The 14,974-nt window shown below is 40.3% G+C and overlaps 1 protein-coding gene across 2 annotated transcripts in view; it reads left to right on the top strand.

The window, feature by feature from the left end:
- AFG1L (AFG1 like ATPase) overlaps window positions 1-14,974 on the top strand; it is a 203,917-nt gene that overhangs the window by 21,908 nt on the left and 167,035 nt on the right. For both annotated transcript variants that reach the window (XR_011465371.1, XM_070376507.1), the window contains exon 2: window positions 2,979-3,202. Coding sequence is in view for 1 of the 2 variants with exons in the window: in XM_070376507.1 (XP_070232608.1) it covers window positions 2,979-3,202 (224 nt within the window). In the remaining variant the exon portion in view is untranslated. The remainder of the gene's footprint in view (window positions 1-2,978; window positions 3,203-14,974) is intronic.

The following is a 14,974-nucleotide window of genomic DNA, read 5'->3' as shown; positions in this document are numbered from 1 at the left end:
GGCAGGGAGATCAAGACAGAGATAATTAAGAGCATCGGCTGGAGTGGTTATATGAAGAAGGAGGAGGAAATGGATTAGAGAGACTTTAGGATGTAAAATTGGGTAGAGAGCTTCTCTGATGGCTCAGACGGTAAAGAGTCTGCCTGCAATGTGAGAGACTTGGGTTTGATCCCCGGGTTGGGAAGATCCCCTGGAGAAGGAAATGGCAACCCACTCCAGTATTCTTGCCTGGAAAATCCCATGGACAGAGGAGCCTGGTGGGCTACAGTCCATGGAGTTGCAGAGTCAGATACAACTGAGCGACTAACATACACACAGAAAATTGGGTAGCATTGATGATTGATTGGCTGAGGATCTGGTTGCGGTCTGGGAGGGGGTTTGGGGTTGGAGAAGGAAATTAGCATTATCTTAGGTATTTTACTTAGTTGATTCCAGGGAGTGGAAAAGAGCATTTTCCCTGGTTGTGAGGGTCTCATAATCCTCCAACACTGCTGGGTATCCAGTAGTGGATACCGACACTATCTACCTGAAGGTAGTAGCATCAGCTCCCACGTGTTAAAGGGCCAATCCTATAAAAATGGTGCCACTTCAGAGGCCAGCTGCAACTGTGCTGCCCTGCTTCCCACCCTTCTGCGTGGCTGAATTCAAATTCAGGGGGTTGATAATTAGCTAAGTTTGATAATTTTCTAGTAATGGTCATAGACCTCAGAAACAAACACTTTAAATATGTTTATCAGTTTGTTATAAAGGGTATGTACAGCTCAGGAACAGGCAAATGGAAGGGGTTCACGGGGCAAGGGATGGAGCTTCCATGCCCTCTCTGAGTACGTCACCTTCCCTTGAGATGTTCACCATCCTGGATGCTCTCCAAATCTTATTGTTCAGGAGTGTTTATAGAGTTTAATCTCCAGCCTCCCTTGCCCTCATAGGTTGGTGGATGGGACTGCCAGCTTTCTAAACACTTAGTCTTTCTGGGAACCAGCCCTGTCCTGAGACTATTTTCAGGACCTTCCCTGAGTTCATTAGCATATGTGTGATGGAAAGAGGCTCATTATGAATAACAAAAGATGCTCTATCACTTAGGAAATTCCAAGGATTTTATGATCTCTGTGCCAGGGACTGTGGACCAACTGCAAGTATGTTTCTTATACCACCCTGGTAAACGTCTCAAATCGCTGGAAACCTCTGCGGAATTCTCAACCTGTGCCTTCAGTTTCAGCATGAACCCAAATCTTGTCCTTGGTCCTACAAGGCCTAGGATCCCAGGAGACCCTTAGTTTGGTTCTCTATTGCAGGCTGTAAGCCCAATGTATTAGTTAGGGTACAATTTAGGCCTCTGTAACAAAGAGACCCCAAAATACACTGCTTGAAAAGCAAGATAGACGTTTATTTTACATAAAAATCCAGGCAGGTGGTCCAGAGCTGGTTTGGCAGCTCAGCATTGTTGGGGAACTTTGCTCTGCTTTGCTCAGCATTCTGTGTGCCTCTCCTTGCCAGGTTGGCTCTTCCAGCTGCAGCCATGGCACTTTCTTTCCAGACAGAGGGAGGGGAGGGAAAGAGAGGAGGGGAATTTGCCCTTTCCCTTTAAGTGCTCCGGAGCAGAGCACACAAATTTCAGCTTACATCCCACTGGTCACGTGGCCATCCTAGCTGCCAGAGACCAGGATATGGAATATTTTACCGGGCTGACTTGTACCCAGCTAAAACCCCTATTTAGAAAGGGAGAACAGTTATTAGGGGATAGCCCTGCCCTATCCTCAATAGTCACAGTATATTTAAGGATTTTTTTTTCCTTTCTTAGAAAAAGATGAAAATAATGTTGTGACTTAATTTTTTTCCTAAATTAAGTAATTTTCATATTATTGAAACAAAGGAAACATGGTATTCAATGAAACAAGAGAAACTCTGGCAAAATACCCTTGCAAAATCTTTGCCTAAAAATGTACCAGCTTGAACCTGCCCCAAATAAGGAATGGAGTTATAACCGGACCTTACCACAGATAATCAGTTTTCTTCCTTGAGAAGCTAAAAAAAGGATGAACACACCCTGCTTTGAAACACTCTTCTTGTCTCTCAGCTCTTTGTGTTCAACCTAAAGGTAATGGAAAAAGTGAAGGAATCTTGTAAGCAGAGAACTGAATTCAGCATGGTAATGTCTGAATGCTGTGTTGTTTTGGATAGGGAATAAAGAGGCAATAGAAAACCCTTTGTGACTAGTCTCTAAGTCTCTGCCTTGGTGTTAAAGAACCAGATTTAGGCCTAATGCAAAGAAAGGTACCACCTCTGCTGTGGGGAAGGATGCGATGAACCTTGGTAGCATTCAATGGAGTGGAGGTAAAGCTGTCACTGTAGAGGGGGTTAGGCTTCTTAGAGGGCTTCCCTGGTGATTTAGACAGTAAAGAATCCACCTGCAATGCGGGAGACTTGGGTTCGATCCCTGGGTTGGGACGATCTCCTGAAGGAGGGCATGGCAACCCACTCCAGTATTCTTGCCTGGAGAATCCCGTGGACAGAGGAGCCTACAGCCCCTGGGGTCACAAAGAGTAGAACATGACCGAGTAACTAAACACACACACAAAGGCTTCCTAGAAGAGGGGTTATAGTGATAGGTTATGAGTTTGGGGTTTATTAAATTGAGTCAATCATTTATATATTTATTGTACAAAATGTGTATGTTTTTGAAAAAGTTATTTATCTGGCTGCTCTGAGTCTTAGTTGTAGCATGTGAGATCTAGTTCCCTAACCAGGGATCCAACCAGATCCCCTGCTTTGGGAACACAGAGTCTGAATCACTGGACCACCGGAGAAGTCCCCAAAATGTGTTTTATATTATGGTTTTCATCAAAATGATTTTTACAACAGCTGCTCAAATATGTACAATTGTAATTGGTTAAAAGTTTTAAGAAACAGTATTGAGCACTATGAAATACCTTCATTTCAGAAAGTCTTAAATCTTATATATATGTATTTGTTTATAGCCTATTCAGTTCAGCCCCCTGAGAGTATGTCTCCAACTGCTGCTACAGAGGCTTATTCAAAAGCTTTAGCTGTTTGCCATGGACCATTGGACCACTATGACTTTCTGATCAAAGCTCGTGAGCTAAAGGATGATGAACATCAAAGAAGAGTCATACAATGTCTGCAGAAACTGCATGAGGACCTTAAAGGATACAGGATAGAGGAAGAAGGCCTTTTTTCTAAGGTAAGATTTGTGTCATGTTAAAGATGGAACAGTTAAAAGTGTGAGCATTTTAAAAATGGATTAAATGCAGCTGGGTACACTCATGAAAGAGCTTGAAAATTTGCTTCCAGTTCCTTTAAACAAGCTCTGTTGGATCCCCATTTCTGACCTCTTGATGTTCTATAGCTTTCTTTTACCTTCAAGGGGATTCAAATAGCTTCATACTGAGGTAGTAAAAAGAATACCTAAATACCAGTTACAGTGAAAACTTGTATGCAATTCAAAGCTTCCCCCTCGCTTTAGCTCAGGCCTGGCCTGGGATCAGTAGCAGAGAAGAGGGAGTGACTTGTTCTTTTTTCTCTCCCCTTTCCTCTCTCTGCCAGCTTGGCTTCCCTAGGGTCAGAATGCGGGGGATAGACGATTAGAGTGAAACAGCAGTCTTGAGTGGCCAGTTAAGGGCCATTTGTGTGGTAGATACTGACATGCTAGCTCTCTGTGAGGAGCATTGTGTGCGTTCTTCAGGACTCCCATGAGGACCTCCCCACTGCGTCACTGTGACCAATCTCTTACGACTCTAAGGAACAAACATCTCACAGCTTGGGCCTGTGGTGCGGGGATGGCCTTGCCCTTGCACTTAGCTTTCTTCAGTGGGGTCCTTTCAAGACAGCTCTAGCCAGGTCGCCTTTGTGGTGTCTACTGAGACCACCCCAAGTAACACATCTCCTTTCTCCAAACCCTACTGTGTGGGCAGCTTCAGTCTCCTGCCCTTGGACTTCTGCAGATTTAAGAAGCAAACACCAGCATCTGTTCTGTGTGCCCCTGTACTCCTGGGGACACATACGTGTCAGGTTCTTCTGTGAACTCTTTCACACCCTACTTGGGTAGCTGTCTGCAGATTTTCTCAGTGAAGTGAGTATCCAACTGGGGAGAGGATGCCCATTTTGCCTTAATTCTAACCTGTTTGGATGTTTCTCTTGGGGACCCCTTGCACTTGACATGAGGTTGGTTCATCCAGGGGAAATGCCACAGGATTCTTTACCCAGCTAACAATTTTCTACCTTGATTACTTTGGTTGTGCGGCTGTTTTTTGATTCCCCCCTGCCTCTGTTTAAGGAATTCTTGCATATATACAACTAGTGCCTCTCTGTAGTGTATAGGGGCACCTGTTTCTCATGTCCTCAGCTTTGAGGTTTAGCTGAAATTCTGAAACAAAAGGAAAAACTCCCATTCCTTGTCCTGCTATAGAAGCTCTGTTATCAGTGGTGTCATCCTTAAATTATGAGGGATATTATGGTTCAACCTAAGAAACTAGTTTTCCTTTAATCAACGGACCAAACTACGTATCCCCCTTAACACAAATATCCTCTTATTATAAGATCTTTATAAGAAAGGTACTGTATAACAATATAACAATAACAATATAACTATAACAATAGTACTTTGTTTATAAGTTCTACTGAAAGTAATTTTACTTTTTAAAAAGCACTTGAGAATGTAACAAAATGGTTTTATTTTTATGTAAGGAAAAGTACTGCATTGTATTAACATGTTTTGGTTAAAAACAATAAAGTATTACTTATTTAGGCTTGAGAAAGAAATGGAGATGTGGAATAAGATTAAAAAAGAAAATAGCAACAAAGGGCATCTCCATCACTCAGCCAGGCCTCACAGAGCAGGCACCAGCATTTGGCACCATTCTCAGATGGCGCAGTGGTAAAAAATCCACCTGCCAATGCAGAAGATGCAAGAGACACGGGTTCAGTCCCTGGGTTGGGAAGATTCCCTTGAGGAGGGAATGGCAACCCACTCCAATTTTCTTTCCTGGAGAATTCCTTGGATAGAGGAGCCTGGCAGGCTACAGTCCATGGGGTTGCAAAGAGTCAGACACGACTGAACAACTGAGCACAGTGGCTCTGAAATCTCTGATGACTTGTAGAAAGTGGTCCCTGTGGATGCTCCAGTGCCCTGCCATTCATAAAGAGTGATCTATTTACTCTTTGCTCCTTTTCCCCATTCTCTTTCCCGCTCTGTTCATCCTACCAGCTTCTCATTTCTTTTCCTGTATCTGTGGTTTAAGTTCCTGAGGAAGAATCTGAGAGGCCACCCAAACCCTTCATCCCTGTTGGGGCAGAAGTTTTGCACCAGTTTTCCAGGGGCTGCTAGTCAACACAAAGATTGGCTCTCTGTATAAGGTGCTATCCAGTGCTCCCGAGAGCAGGGCAGTTTCCCTCAGAAGTGGACTGTGAGGCTGGGCGCCAGGGTGTGTTGGCTAGTCCAGCACAATGGTTATGGGAAATAATGATGAATTATCCCTTTTGATGGCCAACGTTTTCTCTTTCTCTTGTGTTCCCAAAAGTTTATGGGTGAATCAAGAAGTAAGAAGTTTGGAAAACATAGATTGCTTAAGTACTGCATACTTAATTATAGTTTGCGTTACAGGAGGTCTTCCAAATAAAATGACAACTTTGTTATATGTCCTAGCCAGGAGACAAGATGTTTTACTTACCAGATTTTTGTTGTTATCTGAAAGTTAAAATTTCTCTCATGACTTTTGTATCTCATTCCACCTTTGATATATGAATTGGCTATACTGAATCTGCCTCTAAATAGACAGCTATTTAGCAGTAATTAAATGCAATACTTTACTATCTAGAGGCCCTTGTTTTATTGTGTAATTCTTACGTAAGGAGGAAATTTGACAAATCAGGTAGTTTCTAATGTGTCTAGTGAAAGCTTATATTTGTTAATCCCAATGCATATGTGAATGAATATTTAGTAGATTGATCAACATCTTTTTTATTTGTCCTGTCATTTCTTAAGCCCACAAAATATTTAGCATTGCAGAAGACCCAAATAACAAATTTAGTCTGAATAAAACATGTAAAACTTCAGTTTTGGAGATTATAAAGATGCCACAAGACTATTTCTCCTAAAAATACTGACATGCCAATTATCAGAGAAGGAAAATTTAAGCTGTTAGATTTTTCCAGCAATAGAACTTTGTTAGTAGTTTAGAATCCCTTTTTAAAAAAAATAATGTTATTTATGTCTGTGCTGCATCTTTGTTGCTGTGTGGGCTGTTCTCTGCTTGCTGTGGGGTGGGGCTCCTCTCCAGTTGCAGTGTGTAGCTTCTCATTGTGGTGGCTTCTCTTGTTGCAGAGCGTAGGCTCTAGGGCATGTGGGCTCCTGTAGTTATGGCACGTGGCCTCAGGGCTCAGTAGTTGCAGTTCCTGGGCTCTAGGACACAGGCTCAAGGGTCACAGTTTACGGTCTTAGTTTTTGCAGGATGTGGGATCTTTCTGGACCGGCATCAAACCCATGTCTCCTGCATTGGCAATCTGATTCTTTACCACTGAGCCACCAGGGAAGCCCAGTATGTAGATTTTTGATTTTCATAAATAGGGTTTACAATTTCATGGACATTTGATTCTTCCCTCAGCTTTACTGAGATATTATTGACAGATAATATATCTAAGTTTAAATTGTGCAGTGTGATGATTCACACCTGAATACATTGCTAAATGATTCCATAATAAAATTAGTTAACCCTTATATCCCCTGACATTGGAGAAGGCAGTGGCACCCCACTCCAGTACTCTTGCCTGGAAAATCCCATGAACGGAGGAGCCTGGGTGGGCTGCAGTCCATGGGGTTGCTAAGAGTCAGACATGACTGAGCGACTTCACTTTCACTTTTCACTTTCATGCATTGGAGAAGGAAATGGCAACCCACTCCGGTGTTCTTGCCTGGAGAGTCCCAGGGACGGGGGAGCCTGGTGGGCTACTGTCTATGGGGTCGCACAGAGTCGGACACGACTGAAGTGACGTAGCAGCAGCAGCAGCGTATCCCCTGATATAATTACTATTTCTCTTTGTGGTGAAAACATTTAAGATCTACTCTTCTGACAACTTTCAAATATTAATATGCTACTGTATTATTAATTATAGTCACCACGCTGCACATTAGATGTTATAGTTGGGAGGTTGTACCCTTTGACCAATATTTCACCATTTCCCTTGCCCCACAGCTCTTGATAACCACCATCCTATGAGTTATGCTCTTATAAAATTATGCCTGTAAGTGAGAACATACAGGATGGTCTTTGTCTGACTGAATTTCAGTTAGCATATATGCAGATTTGATTTTGTTTTTGGTACAGATGTTTAAATATTCACTCTGGTGGACTTAAAACAAATTGTACTCCTAAGAACCGTTCTGTAAGGACAAGCCATAATGTTAAAATAAAATGCACATTCTTCGCAAAATGCTGGAGTTATTTATCAGTGAGGAGAATTGGTGGCAGACTATTAGGCTGCTTTCACCTACCTATGTAACAATGTTTTCTCTAGTAAAAATTCGAAAAAGTTATGAGCAGATGACCATGCTATATGAACAACAAACTAGGAAGAATGAGCATTTATGAACACTTTACTTTTGTTATCAAATAAAACTTACAACCAGGTTAATCTGACACATTTAATGTATGCATAATTGTTATTGTGCTGTGAGGTAATTAGGCATAAATGGTAAGTAGTTCATGTAAATCACTATAATTAGTATTACTTTTACACAGCCAAATCAAGCATTTCTAGAGTCATGGAGGGAAAGAATTAAACAGAGTGTGGAGCTGCTCTGAAAATCTCTGTTTCCATTAATCAGGGGTATATAGGCAGCCAGGTTTTTTCATCTCTGGGGAGGAGACACCATAGCCAAAGAGACCTGGGAACTGGGAAGGGGAGCAGGGGTCAGAATTCCTTTTCCTTTTCTCCTGCTCTCCACAAAATAATTTTGTTTTTCTCTAATGAGAAATTATTATTTCAGACTTCCTTTTACAACCTATTATGGTCTTTAATTTGGATACCTCTCCTCACTCTCCTAAGAACAATGCATGTAGCAGGTAGAAATGACCTGCGCTGCCTTGAATTCAGCTGGTGTAAGGTCTTGGTGCTTTCTCTGATCTGGCTCCTCACACCTGGGAGCCGTGAGCTAGATACCTGGAATGCTATGCTGTGGACTTTTCTCTCGGGAGATGCAGGAGACCCATTGTCTGGCTCCCTTCAGTTATTTATCCAAGACTAGCCAGTTTGCTGGTTTTTCCTCAGTTCCTCCCTTCTCTCCTCCAGCTAAGGAAGTGAGCCCTTACTCTCTCTGTTCCTTTTCTTAAAACTGACATTTCCTATAGGTGAAGTAGGTTGAGCAGTGGGATTTAGGTAAAGCTTCCCTGTTATCTGGTGATTTAGCCTTTAGAGCATAATAAGCAGCATTGACTTTGGAATAGATATCTATCGCTACAGCTTTATTAAAGACTGGAAATATTTTTAAATGTATATATTTTTTGTATCAAATTTTTATGAAAGCCAAAGCAAAAGATTATGTCCTAACCCAATGACAGCTCTATCTGTAAGGAAACAAGATTGGGAGTCAAACTGCATTGTTTTTTGGGAACTTAACACATGCCAAAGACTCATTTATGTCTGAAATTTGAGAAAGAGAATATAATGGGCCTGCTTCCATCTCCAGAATAATTAACAAATGTATTCAATTACATTTTAAATTTTGTCATGGTTCCAGAGGTAAAATTATGCTGTCAGTGTAGATGAGAATGTCTATTTTTGTTTTTTTCTTCCAGTTTTATTGAGATATATTTGATATATAGCACTATATAACTAAGGTGTAGGCCATACTGATTTGACTTACATGCATGTGTGGGTGCTAAATTGTTTCAGTCATGTCAGACTCTGCGACCCTATGGACTGTAGCCTGCCAGGCTCCTCTGTCAGTGGGATCCTCCAGACAAGGATTCTGGAGTGGGTTGCCATTTCCTCCTCCAGGGGATCTTCCCAACCCAGGCATCAAATCTGCGTCTCTTGTGTCTCCTGCATTGGCAGGTGGGTTCTTCACTGCTAGCACCACCTGACTTACATGCATGGTGGAATGATTACCATTCAAGTCCAGTGAACATCCATCATCTCATGTAGATACAAAATAAAACAAAGAAAAAAATTTTGTGTGTGTGATAAGAACTCTCAGGATTCACTCTCCAAACAACTTTCACATATAACATGTGTCAGTATTAATTATATTAATCATGTTGTACATTATATCCCTGTTATTTATGTTATAACTAGAAGTTTGTACTTTGGGACTGCCTTCATCCATTTCTCCCCCACACCCCCTCACTAGATGAGAATATCTTTTATAAATTCTTTAAAGTAAATTGAAAGAAAAGGGGAATAACCTTAATGTCTTAAGATAGGAACTTTTTTGTCATTGTCAGCCAAAACTGACTGCTTTGGTTATGGCAGCAGAATTATGTAGGCCATAAAGAGGCATTAGAACCATGGGATCTACGTTGAGATTTTGGTCAGGTCTTTAGATCAGGGGCTGGTGAATATTTTCTGTAAAGGACCATGTAGGAAATCTTTTGGGTTTTAGGGGCCATATGATCTCTGTTACAGCTCTTCAGTTCTGCCATTGTAGTCAAAGTAGCCATGGACAATGCATAAATAAATGTATTTTGATAAATATTTATTTATAAAAACAGATGTCGGGCTGGATTTAGCCCACAGGCCATAACTTGCTGCCCCTGCTATAGATGGATGACTGCTTCCTGACTAGATTTGAGGGTGGTGGGAGACCGTTAATAGTGTTCAAAGTTCTACCAGAAATGTACTTAGTCTAGGTTTCTAGTCTAATTTTCTGTTACTTTCCTATATATATATATCTGCCTCTAGTCAACAGAACTATTCACTGATCACTTATTATATAGACATACAGACAAGTGGAACAAAATAGAATACATGGAGACCTGATACACCATTGAGTTGGCACTGAAAATCAGTGGAAAAAGATGGTCTAGTCAGCCAACAGGGATGACACAATTGATTATCTTTGTGAAAAGTAAAATTAGATATCTACCTTTCTGAACATAAACATAAATTCCACAGAATCAGTGTCCTAAACTTAAAGGGAAACTTTAAAACTTCTTGAATAAAATATAGAGGATTTATCTTTGTGACCGTGAGGAGAGAAAGACCTGCTTATACAAGATATGAAAGCTTAAATTATAAAGGTAAGTTGGATACATTTGATCCAACTAAAATTTAAAACTTATAGTCAACAAAAAGCTCTCTAGAAAGGTTAAAAGGAAGACCACAGACTGGGAGAAAATATTTACATCAAAAATAATTGACTTAGGGAGGTGGGAGCGAGGTTCGAAAGAAAGCTGACATATGTATACCTGTGGCTTATTTGTGTTGACATATGGCAAGAAACCAACACAATGTTGTAAAGCAATTATCCTCCAATTAAAAAAAAAAAAATTGACTATAGATTGCTATCTAGAATATATATAAAGAACTCCTACCAAAAAGAAAAAAAAATCAAGCTGGTAGAAAAATGGTCAAAGAAGAGTCTGTTTTGGGGGAATAAGTAGTAGATACCACAAAAAGATAAGTAAATCAGAACATATTTTTAAAATGAAATGTTCACTCTGAGGAAGAAGGGTACAAAACGGGGGAGGGAATCAACTGTATCTAATTTTTTTTAAATTTTGGAATAAATATGTCAAAATATAAAGATTTGATAATTAGATTAGATTGAAAGCTAAGTAACCAGGTGGTCAATATTTTCTCCAATTTAGCCTATTTATAATATTCCATAAATGTATCTTTAAGTGTAATTGCGAGATATTTCAACAGGTTAGTTGATTTTAAGAAATAATTTTAAGGAAATTATAACTTTCCCTGATAATATACTTCTACTGGTTCAGCATTTGCTTCTTACAAATAGACTGAGGAAGGGGTATTATGAGCTCAGAAAGTACTCAGCAAAGCATAGGAAATATCTTCGTAAAAGGTTTTTGGCTGAGTGAAAACCTCTATTTGGAAATGAGAGAACTATAAAGAAAAAGCACCTCTAACCCATGCTATCATCTCCAGTGGAGATGTGCAGATATTAGGACCTGAACACTGAACGTACATTTCAGGCCAAAGTGCCACAGCCATGTGTAGCTTTTTCAGAAGTGTGAAGCATAGCTCCAATGCATCCGTAGTCCCTTCATGGCAATGAAGAGCACCACAGAGCTGCCTTCAGTTAACTTTGCCCTGATGAACCACAAGAAGTACCCGTAAGTATTTCTCCCAGAATCATACTGCCACCTGGCCGGGGGTGGCTTGTCAGCAGAGCAGATACAGGTAGCGTTGCCTTTTCCTCCAGTTGCCTCCCATTCAGTTTCCTCTCATTATCCATGCTGTATCAATAATGATATTTATATGAGATAATCTGGTTGGGCCATTCTCCTGCTTAAGGCTTCCCAGTGCCCTCCAGATAAAGTACAAACTCATTAGCACGTTCTACATAGTTCTTGAGAGCCTGCCTGGTCCCTGCCTCTTACCAGCCTCATCCGTCTTTGTTATCAGCTGTCCCCAGCTGTGACAAGCTACTTAAAGATTGTTAGACAAGACAGGGACCTTCTCTTGCCTCTGGGTCTTTGTTGAGGCTGCCTGTCTCTGTATCCTTTTACTTATGGCTCATCTCCCATGGCCTACCTGGTGACCACACGTTCCTTTAGTACATGCCATGTCATGTTTTCTGGATTGCCTAGATCTGCACAACTTAGTTCACTGCCTGATACAAAGTAGGTGCTCGATGTTCAATTCATGACTCTGGAATAAATGAAAAAAAAAAGAGGAATATTTGAATGAATAACAAAGCAATCACTGAAGAGTCACAAAATACTTTTCTGCTGACTCTGAAGTCAGTTGCCCATGAGCCTATCCTTATGTCTGTGTGAGAGTATTGGTGTTTTTGTGAGTTTTACATTCACTTGCTTCTCTGTGGACATGTTTGTGTTCTCATTTCCTCCATAGTGCCAGTTCTTTGAAAATCCAGGAGAAGCTTGGATGGCTGTTTTAATCCCTCAAATTCAGAACCTCAATTGGGTTCAGACTGGAATATTTTCCACATCTTTCTTTTGATAAACTGCAGGTCAGTTTGAAAATTATACTTATGTCCTAGATGTCCCTCTGAACAAGTGTGGACTTGGAGTAGGTCACACCTAAGCTAGTCCAGAATTTGAATTCAGTCAGGAGTGAGTAAACTGGAAGGATTTGCTGAAGAAATTAGCTCATTTGTCTGACATGTATCAGTTCAGTTCAGTTCAGTCGCTCAGTCGTGTCCAACTCTTTGTGACCCCATGAATCGCAGCACGCCAGGCCTCCCTGTCCATCACCAACTCCCGGAGTTCACTCAGACTCATGTCCATCGAGTCAGTGATGGCATCCAGCCATCTCATCCTCCGTCGTCCCCTTCTCCTCCTGCCCCCAATCCCTCCCAGCATCAGAGTCTTTTCCAATGAGCCTTAGAAACGCTTGTTACTTGAATGCATGCAGCATTAAAAAGTCATTTGCATCTTGCAATTCTGTTGTAATCAGAAATTGAGCTATTGCTTAGGCTAGTTGTTTTAGAGATTTAAACTCACCCCCCACCCTCCTCCCGCTAGTTGTTTCGCTACTTAAAGGCTTAATTATACTAGTAAACTGAACAAATTGGTGTACTTTAGGTTACAAGGGTTCTTTTGCAAATCAGCTGAAGGCATTTAAAAAAAGATTTTCATTTAAAAAGAATTTATGGGTGCTAACATATAGTTCAGTTTTTTAGTTTTTTAATGGTCTTCTTAGAAACCTGAAGTGAAAAAAAAAAAAGAAACCTGAAGTGATTTACTTTTATCAAACAGTGGTTTATGTTGAGAATGATATAATGCTTGTTTTTAAAAGATGTAATTATGTTCAGCATTCCAGCTGGAATCATTGTTTCTGATTCTGTCATTTTGGGAGATAATAATGGAATGGTGAGGGGTGTGTGGAGAAGCAGGAAAAGTAATATTCCTGCATTTTAAACAAATTGAAAACTCTTTTTATTTTAAAGCACCACCATTATTATCTTAATTGTCCTAATGGAAATTATGCTTGACTAGCAAGTGGACAGTAACCCAGAAAGGTGGAGGACATGCTATTTTAATTTACAGCTTTGATGAGAATCACCTTGGATTATTTTTAATGCTTGAATTTTAATATTATAAGGAACAAAGGATAAAGTTAGAATGATTAAATCAAAATATTTGGAATGATGGACGACAGATGTTTACCTTGCAGAAGTTAAAGGAATAGTTTTGAAAGCAATTGTCTAAAATGCTAATATGTAGATACTTTTGGAATAATTTAAGACTTAATTCAAAAGTAAAAGTAATACAGTAATTAATCACTTTTACAAATTTTGCATTTTGTTTTACTCAACTTTTTATTTTGAAAAATTTCAACAGTACTCTTAAAACCACTTAAAATGGTCAACATTTTGCTGCATTAGGGTTTTTTTCTCTCAGTATTTTCCCTTTAATCATCTGAAAATAAGTTGTAATATTGAAACACTTGACCTCCAAAAACATCATTATGTATCCTAACAAGGACCTTTCCCTGCATAACTATATTACCATTGTCACACCAAGAAACTTTTTTTTATTGGAATATAATTGCTTTATAATATTGTGTTAGTTTCTGCTGTACGAGGAAGTGAATAGACTATATGTATACGTATATTCTCTCCCTCTTGGGCCTCCCTTCCCCTCTACCTCCATTCCTACCCATCTAGGTTCTCACAGAGCACAGAGCTGAACTCCCTATGCTATACAGCAGGTTCTCACTAGCTGTTTATTTTATACATGGTAGTGTATATGTTAATCTTAATCTCCCAGTTCATCCTACCCTTCCCTTCCCCTACCTGTGTTCCACATGTCTGTTCTCTACATCTGTGTCTCTATTCCTGCCCTGGAAATAGTTTCACCTATACCATTTTTCTAGATTCCACATACATGCATTAATATACAACACTTATTTTTCTCTTTTTGACTTACTTCACTCTGTATGACAGACTCTACTTCCATCCACATCTCTACAAACGATCTAGTTTCATTCCTTTTTATGGCTGAGCAATTTTCCACTGTATATATGTACCATATCTTCTTTTTTTTAAAAATTAACTAATTTTATTTTTGGCTGGGCTGGGTTTCATTGCTGCGTGCAGGCTTTCCCTAGTTGCCAGGAATGGGGCCTACTCTCAAGTTGCAGTGCTTGGGCTTCTCATTGTGGTGGCCTCTCGTTGTGGAGCATGGGCTCTAGGGCACTCAGGCTTCTGTAGTTGCAGCTCGTGGGCTTAATTGCTCCCCAGCATGTGGGATCTTCCCAGACTGGGGCTGGAACCTGTGTCCTTTGCATTAGCAGGCAGATTCCTAACCACTGGGCCACCAAGGAAGTCCCTGTACCATATCCTCTTTATCCATTTATCTGTTGCTAGACAGTTAGACATTTAGGTTGTTTCCATGCCCTGGCTATTGTAAATAGTGCTGCAGTGAACATTGAGGTACATGTGTCATTTTGAATTATGCCTAGATTTTCTTAGGGTATATGCCCAGTAGTGGGATTGCTGGGTCATATGGTAGTTCTGTTTTTAGTTTTGTAAGGAACCTCCATACTATTCTCCACAGTGGCTATATCAATTTACATTCCCACCAACAATGCAAGAGAGTTCCCTTTCCTCTACACCCTCTCCAGTATTTACTGTGTGTAGACTTTTTGATGTTGGCTATTCTGATGGGTGGTTAGAATGTGGTACCTCATTGTGGTTTTTTTTGAAACACATATTTGGCTGTGCCGGGTCCTGGTTGTCACACTCAGGATCTTTGATCCGTTTTCCTTGTGGCATGCGGGATCTTTAGCTGCAACATGTAGGATCTAGTTC

Source organism: Bos mutus, chromosome 9 (genome assembly GCF_027580195.1).
Source record: "Bos mutus isolate GX-2022 chromosome 9, NWIPB_WYAK_1.1, whole genome shotgun sequence".
NCBI lineage: Eukaryota > Metazoa > Chordata > Mammalia > Artiodactyla > Bovidae > Bos > Bos mutus.
Note: the sequence above shows the minus strand (reverse complement) of the source record. Positions and strands in the feature narration are given on the sequence as shown.